General features: G+C 37.0%; 1 protein-coding gene across 1 annotated transcript in view; it reads right to left on the bottom strand.

Moving 5' to 3' along the window:
- Positions 1-1,023: 1,023 nt before the first annotated feature.
- Positions 1,024-8,791, bottom strand: part of NHLRC2 (NHL repeat containing 2) — a 33,636-nt gene continuing 25,868 nt past the window's right edge. Inside the window, exon 11 of the mRNA XM_082285701.1 lies at positions 1,024-8,717. Coding sequence (XP_082141827.1) covers positions 8,452-8,717 — 266 coding nt within the window. The 3' untranslated portion in view covers positions 1,024-8,451. The remainder of the gene's footprint in view (positions 8,718-8,791) is intronic.

Genomic DNA, 8,791 nt, shown 5'->3' with positions numbered 1-8,791 from the left:
TGCTGAGAGATTGTGTGACCTGGCCTAAACTAGCTGAGTTGAGCTTGGCAGAAGCTTTTGATGAACTTTTTAGTAAAACAGAGAAATTACAACCAAATTTGTTTGACTGTCAAATCCAGACTTGCTGCATCAGGCTAAGCTGAATATATTGCATCTACATGGAAATCAAAGAAAGCTGAGTTTTATAAGTGGTGTGTATAAATATTTTAAATATTTGAATAGATGAATAAACATGAGGAAAAATCTTTAATGGGGTGGGGGGAATGACACAAATTCAACATAGTTACAGTACAATTTATGGGGCTCACCTATAGATATTCCAGAATTTTTGTCACACAATGCTTTCATTAATGAGAAATAATGGTATCAATAAAAATATGATGAGCAGCACAAATAAGGGATTATCTTTGTAGGCATGTTGGTGTCCATCTCCAGTTGTACTGGAGCACATGAGAGCCTGCATTACTGCCCTATACCTACAGGTTCTTGGTCAAAGCTGCAAAACTGTTTTCTGAGTAAAACAATTATTTTTAGACGCTGCTGCTAAAACACAGTTCAACCATAATTATAATTAAACAGGCACCCACATGCTGCAAAGTGTAGCACAGTCTAACCACAGCCACAAGCATTACCTCAAGTGGAGCTCCATGCAGAGGGATCTGTTCCCATAGCTAAATTTGCTCTGGGATATCTGCAATAAACTGCAGGCTACAATCAGGCAGCCTGTGACTCATGCAGTGCACCATTTTTAATGTCTCTTATGTGCAGAAATGAAAATAAAAGCAGATCTCTTGTTCCCAGACTCCTGGAGGGGGCAGTCCTACAACTCACACTGTTTTATAGACCTTTGGTCACTGAAGGGCTGACTGACACCCACGGCTGAGGAGCCTGTGGCAAAGGCAGTGGGAAACAAACAGTACTTCTTAATTGAAGTGTTTTATCCAAGCTGCAGCCCCTCACAGCAGACACATTTCATAACTTCTATATCTATGTTCACACAAAGATTGATAGACAAACCCAGCCTTGAAAGAACACAAAATTTTTTAATGTTTATTTTTCCATGGAAAAGCTTTACAAGGAGAAAGAGGCAGCACAGGAGAAAGCATACATTCTTTAATCACTGTTTATCTGTTGGTTTGATAGCCAAGGCTGACATGTCTTCTACAGCGTATTTATTTGTTCTCACAATATTACAGGACATTTACCTTTTATTTAAAAAGGATCATCATCTATGAATATTGTTAAGAACACTGTTAGGCAACACTGTCAGTGAAGAATTTATATAACCTACATCAGCTGTAGATGATGTGCTTTCAATTCTTCTCATATTTTGTAACAACAAATGTAAATCACATTTTTTAAGTGTTCAGATATATGAAAGGCTTTGCATCAAATGTAATGGAGAAACAAAGGTTTAGTATCTCAAAGAGCAGACAAAAATATTCCAATGTCCACAAAGCAACACTGACATTCTCAAGGAAGAAAATAAAATTCCTGTCTTTCCCCTTAAATCACCTGGAGACATTTATTAAGGTGTTAAGTGCTCAAATGTGACTTTCCTCACTAGCATTGTACTGCTGGGATTTTTAGATATCCCAGCAGCAGAACCTAAATGAAGTTACATGTTTTCGCAGTGAGATAACCTGACCCTTCCTGACTGCCCCTACACACCACCTTTTGCTGTGTAAAGAATCTTTGCTGATCTATAGAACAGATGAAAACAACTCCAAAACAAAGACCAACCCTCCACCCCTCAAATACCAAGAGGTGTCACCTTTGCCCCTTTAGATCAGTGCATGCTTTGCCTTCCATCTCACTCAAACCACAATTTCAGCAAGCTGTTTGAAGTCCCCCTGCCATGTTTGTTCTGAAGTGTACAAAAGAGGTTACAATAGTTTCAGAAGTAAGCTCACAAGACTGAGAAATAACTGCATTTTGTAAGAAAAGGAGTTTGACAAATAAGCACCGTAATTTCAAATTAATTCAATAACATGACAGAGAAGGAAAACTCTTCACAGTTTCAGAATTAGTAGAATTAAATCCCTCTGAAGCTTGCAAACCATGAAGGTCAAATACCTTATTCCAATCAGTACTTCAGTATTTCTGTAAAGAAACACTTTCAAGTATTGTTACAAAAGGCACTGATTTTTTCCTTCAGCCATCAAGACGTAATAAAACCACAAAGTTTCTGTCACATTGGGCCAAACTCCTGGCCCTAAAGATATTTGCCACTAACCTTGGAGCACCTGGATTTCACCCAGTCACTGTTTAACAACTACCTTCTTTTTCTTTATTGATTTTCTTACAAAATCACATAGATCCATCACAGGTTTTAATGATACAAAGATTAATGGTACATTAATAGTAACAACAGAGAGGAGAACATTTTAGTTGTTTTAATTATATTTTAAAAGTGAAATTGGACACTTCTGAAATTAAATATTCAATAGATAAAACATTTAGCAATTTTTTTCTCCACTTTACTATCAATTCATTTTTAAAATCTGGAAACCAGATTTGGAAATCTGATTCAGGCAACTCTCAGGACAGATCCCCCGAACATATGGTTCAAACCCAGTATTTCAGTTTAATCAAAAGCTTGGAAAATAGGCTCTTATTTAAAAAAAAAAAAAAAAAAAAAAAAAAAAAAAAAAAAAAGGAAAATCAAATTAGGAATTGCTGTTTTGCTTTCTATGCAGTCTGACAATGGCCAGATGGGTTGAATTTCTCAATCCTTAGTCAAAATGGGAAAGAATACAGTGTGGAATATCTCTCTTCTGAGGCATGTTGAGTACAGAACATTAAATTAAGGCAGATGTATGAACAGGTTTTCTTCAAACGGGATTTCTTTAGCTCAAAATTGTCAATGTTTCAAAGGAACCAGGCAAGACTTTAAAAATACTTGCAATTCTTTTGCGTAGCCCTAGAGCCTACTATTGGACAGAGTTCCCTCATATGCTTGAAAGCAATGGACCACCAAAGAGGTAAAATAAGCAATATTTAATTATAGCTACACAAACATTCCTCAACTCACACCCAAGGCTTCCAGCTTCTCATCTGCAGCAGGAGTGCATTACCTGACAATAATTAAACAACCTGCAACAAGACAGCAAATTACATAATAGCTAAAATATTTAACCTATAGCAGCTAAAGTATTTCACCTCCGGCATCAAAGTTTCCTGAAACTAAGAGCCATCAGAATCCCTGCAGAGGCTACTCAAGTTTGAAGGGATGTTCTGGGACACCTAGAAACAACTTCAGGACCTCACTGGACAGGGCCAGAGGTAAAGGTAAAACTTCTGACAGTAGCTGCATCAGTGCAAAGCTTGATGAAGCCGACCTGAGGACATCACCTTATTCTAATGCCATCTAGAATTACTTGCTATTTACATCCCATCCCTGAAGCAGGGGAGGGGCAAGGAGCTGGTGGAGGGAATTATCCTTCCTACGTGGATCCCTCCATGGTAACAACATACGGGCTGCGTTTCATTGTGGGGAACTACACAAAGGAGGAAAGGACAGACCCAAAAACCTAACCAAAATCCCCCATAATAGCATGACAAAGAAACCAAGATAAACTTGGAAACTAAATCATAGGTGTGATGAATTCTGAGCAGGAATGAATCCTAATCCTAAATGAGAGTAGTGATTTTACTTGTCAGAGTACAAAAATTATAAAATATGTATCAGCTGCTTCTGATGGAAGACAGTAGTGAAACTTGGTTATATGAATATAATGGAATGTAAAATATTAGAAATATTGTTTCTAAATGAATGATCTGTTGTTGAATGCAAAAACAGATGTTGTGATTTAATTAAAAAATAACCAGGTCTCACATTTTCAAAAATTATCTCCAATTACTTGTCACCATCCTTATGGGACAGAGAAACTCCTCTAATCCCTGACAAACCAATTGCAAGGAAAATTGTAATGATAAATTCTGAATACTAAATATTTGCTAACATAAACCAGTAATATTAATTGATTATATGAGTAAGTGACCTGGCAGATTTGAGTGCAGAGTTACTGGGGGTGACTGAGGAGCTGCTGTGCATGGGAAGTTCTCCTTAGGTAGCACAACCGCAGCCTGGAGAACACAATGTGCCACAGCAAATCTCACACATTCTACAACAAAGAAAACTTAATTTTGAGTTCACACTTCTGTGGGAGTGTAGCCTCAACGTGTCTTTGAGGTAAGTCTTAATGAATACCAGTGACTTTAAAAAATTACACATCTTAAGAATGTACATAAATCTCTGCTATTGTCTGCTAAACTATAAACCATTTAAAACTAGATCTATCACTCATAACTCTACAGAGTCAGACATTTAAAGCTTCCATGTATGTAGAAAACCTTGTTAGGAATCAAAAGTTCAAGACAATTTGTGGTCAATAGTGCCTCTCTCTTTGCTAAAATAAATAGTCAATAATTAAAGGAACAAAAGGACATGGCCCTACATAAGAAGGAAAGTCTCTTCATTTTCATCATCCCCCTTCTCTGAGCAAGAGGTAAGGAATATATTTTTCCTGATTTTCTCTCAACAAAACAGTTTTACCCATGGTTTCAGCTACAATATTTTCCTACTGAAATAAAACCAGTGCATTAAGAATATATACAATATATTGGAAGCCACATGCACCTGTTCTCAGGATAAGCAGCTAAGGCATTTACCTGATGCTATAAAACTGCTTCTCATGTATCACTCATCTGGTCTGCACTTGCTTGGTACCACACTACCACAGCATTATACAAACAAAATGCTCTACAGATGGAAGATATGAGAAGCCAAACACAAACTAGAAGAAAGTAAGAAAAAGCATTCAATAGAAAAGCCAAAAATGATGTAAGAATCTAACACAAAAAGAAATCAACCAAAAATGTATGCATAAAATACGTGCCCATCAATAGGTTTACATAGTCATCATCCCTACCCTTCCTTCAACAGAAGGGAGCAAACTACAGAAAGATATTACTGAATTCAAACAACATGAAAGAGCTATTAAAACAAATTATGCTCCCTCTTCAAAACCACATTATCTTTTTTCTAGTCTAATAAAAAATATTATACTGCAATTAAATAAAATTACTAAAAACATCTCATGGAACTATTAATACATCCATTCAAAACCAAAAAGCTGTCCCAGAAGTGCAAACACTACAACTAAAATCTTAAAATGCCATTGAACTCGTTTCCATTATACAAATCAACCATGACCAATACTCTTTAGAGACTTGCTAAAGTCATTTAGTGCTTTATTAAGGTTTGAAGCAAAACCTGTTTAAAGCCAGTAGAAAGTCATGTTTGGAAAATACCTTGAATTAAATACTTTTACTGTGAGACACAAATCTGGGAGTGCTGAGCCATTCCAATTTGCTTGGAATTTTTATATCAGGAAACACCAAAAAACTAAGTTCCCATACAAAGAGGTAGCAGTCATCAATATATCCGATTTTTCAGTACTTAGACAGAATAGTAACATTTCCTATTTTTCTGCATCATATTTGGAAGATGCTTTCTGGTACTTAAATAAATTTCTGTAGCTTGTACCTGCTATTCTGTTTGCCTGTCTGGTGGAATTTATGGCACTTGTTGCTTTACTGTAAGAGCATCTTGTAAACCCTGGAGGAAGAAATGGAAATAGCATCCCTAAATATCATAAGCTCTCAAAAAATCTGTGCTTTTCTAATCACAGAACATTTGAATGACTGTACGTGACAAGCGAAACACAAGGAGTGACTCTGGGAATGTGCATCCTTATCCCTTGGACAAACAAAACTTGTTGTTAGACTACATGATTAAAGGTCAATCACAGTGAACACACAGATTGAGCAAGGAGAGAACACTGAAATAGAAAATATAACTACGATACTGTAATTAAACATTATACACTCTAGTTAAATAAAGTGAGGAATAAACCCTTTCCCATACAGCAATACATTAATTAAAAGTGTCAGTAACAAAACAGATTTTTGAGGTTTTTCTTTAATATTGGCATACAGGCAGAATTTGATGACCTGATCCAATTGAAATAGAAAAATATAATGTCATCTTAGCTGAAAATTTGAGCTGGGGCTGTTCAGCCTGGAGAAGACTGGAGAGACCTTATAGCACTTTCCAGTACCTGAAGGAGTTACAAGAGCTGGACACAGACTTTTGACAAGAGCATGTAGGGATAGAACAAGGGGGAATGGCTTCAAACTGAAAGAAGGCAGATTTAGATTAGATATTGGAAAGAAATTTTTTACTGTGAGGGTGGTCGGACACTGGCACAGGTTGCCCAGAGAAGCTGTGGATGCCAGATCCCTGAAAGTATTCACAATCAGGCTGGATGCAGCTGGGGGTAACCAGCTCTAGTGGAAGGTGTCCCTGTCCATGCAGGGGGTTGGAACTAGATGGTCTCTCAGGCCCCTTCCAACCCAAACCATTCTATGATGGGACAAAATGAGAGAAAAAAGATCTATCTGATGAATTACATGTTCAAGATAACTGTAGCAGTTTGGTTCATTATTCTGAACTTCTGAACCTAATGCTTGTTTTTTTCAGAGAGCAACAGAAAACCTGCAGGCTATCTAGAAGCTGTTCTAAGGTTTCCTGGCTACTATCCAAAGGTAAACAGACAAACAAAAAATGGTGAAAGACTGAGTTTTACTAAAGTGTAAAAAATAGTAAATGCCCAAATCAGTTTCTTTATCTTCAATCTCCCAACAGCATTTGCCATCTGTGAACAAAGCTTTTTCACTCTTCAAAATTGCATGTGAGAATTGAGAGGCTTACCCAAAGGAGCTGAAACACTGAATTAGAAAAGTTGCTTAAAAACCAAACATAAGAAAAATAATATTTCAGCCCTTACTTTGCTGACAGGTGAGATAACAACCATTTCTGGTGCCACAAAGAACTCTCAGATAAACTGGCATTTCAATGGAAGGAAGAACCACACCAATCCATATGGTTCCCTTAAAACAAAAGCCTCTCGGGTTCATGACCAACATTTCTGTCAGCTTTCAAGTAAGAAAAAGCAACAACAACTGATGCTGGGGATTTACTGAAAAGTGTCAGGAATAATTGTTTTAGAAAAGACTATTAAAAAATTCTTTCACTACTGCACTTCATAATATGTGTGACAATACTATCTTTCAACTTAAAACAAAATCATCTCAGAACTGATTATCATGACCAGAGCACAGAGCCTAACCTAATTACCACTTAAGCACGGTGGAAACTCTTCCAGTTCAAGCAATAAATTTGCACCACCACTATCACCCCGCCCCTACTTACTACGGCAAATTGAGGGAATTTTACTTGCAAAACATTTAAACCCCAAGGGCAGAGTTTTGCAACAGAGTTTTAAAGCGTCCTACTCAAAGATTAGGTTACCAGTGTTCTAGCAAAAGATCAGAAGCTCTAAAGATGAACGTAAATAATCCATTATCAAATATACAATTCTGGTTCAGTGGCCACTATTACAAATCCAGGGACTAACAGTGACTTCAAAGGACTCTGAATCAGACTTCAAGAGTGCAATATTCTTCATAATATTATGTATATGCAAGACAGAAGTCTTCAGACAAGTCTTTGCAGAGAAATCATAAAAATGGGAGTGAATCACCCTGCTTGAAATGGTTGACATTTAATTTTTGCAGTGTAGATATTCAACCATTACCTACCACTTTCTATAAAACGTAGATTGGTATGTATCAGAAAAGCTCCAGCATAGCTTTGTGGTGGCTATTACATATATATATATAAACACATTGCAGAGAGGCACATTTTTTGTTAAAAATCAGCATGAAATTCTTCTGCAGGAACTTGAACACTTCCCCTTTCACAGAAAATTTTCCATGAACCTTTGCTCTTCATGTAAGGAGGTCATGTTGAGTTAAAGCAAAATACTCAATTTGCATAAAACTAGAGCTGCATCTAGTTTAAGATGTACTTTCAAAATACATGCGTTGTAAGTGTCATTACAGAAGAATAAGCAAAATACCTCTTTTACAGACTGGAGAAAGAAACTTCCTTTTGACATTCTATTAAAATGTAATAAGGGCACAAAAGGAATTTTGAAGTGTTAGTCCAAAATGATCTACTCTAACAGTATGTACAGTGCAAAGATCTTACAGTAACATCAGAAAGTAACACCAGCTCTTTCAAATGGATTCTAAAAATTGTTGTTCATTTCTGAAGACTGGCAGACCTCCAGTATGTTCACAATTGGCAACAGAGTCTACAGTATTACAAAGTTATTGCTGCTACTGTAATGCAAAGAAATGAGGTTGTGATGATAAATTTTCCCATTAGGCTGTAGAGAAAACTACTTAATTTAACCAAGCATATTATTTCTTAGCTTTGTCATAAGCTCTAGGAAAAAACAGAGCAAAGTTATCTATTTGTACTTTCTCCCACAGAAATGGTGGATAGCAAAACAAAGTGTGAAATCAGCTGGCTTTGTGTTAGTTGGTTACAAAGGTGTGTGTGAGCTCCACTTGAGCCGAGCTGCCTCGGGCTGTGCCAGCAACCTGCAAGGGCTGGCTGAACGAGACTCCTGCCATCATACAGGCACTGCTACCTTTGCTGCAGTAGTAGAGGCACGCTTTGATGGCCAGGGTGGCTTCAGCTGACACACAGCTCCCAGGTAACTGAAAGGGAATGACAGTTTGACAGGAAACATCCTTTATTTCTCCTGTCAGACACTGTCCTTGCAGCAACCAGGCATTATCTGTAAAAGAAGAACAGATTTTATCATTAGGGTATTTAACACCACATCTGAAAGCTACAGAAAACACTAATTCT

This window comes from Coloeus monedula (genome assembly GCF_965178545.1).
Source record: "Coloeus monedula genome assembly, chromosome: 8".
NCBI classification, from domain to species: domain Eukaryota; kingdom Metazoa; phylum Chordata; class Aves; order Passeriformes; family Corvidae; genus Coloeus; species Coloeus monedula.
The sequence above is the reverse complement of the archived record's forward strand: the minus strand, read 5'-3'. Positions and strand labels throughout refer to the sequence as shown.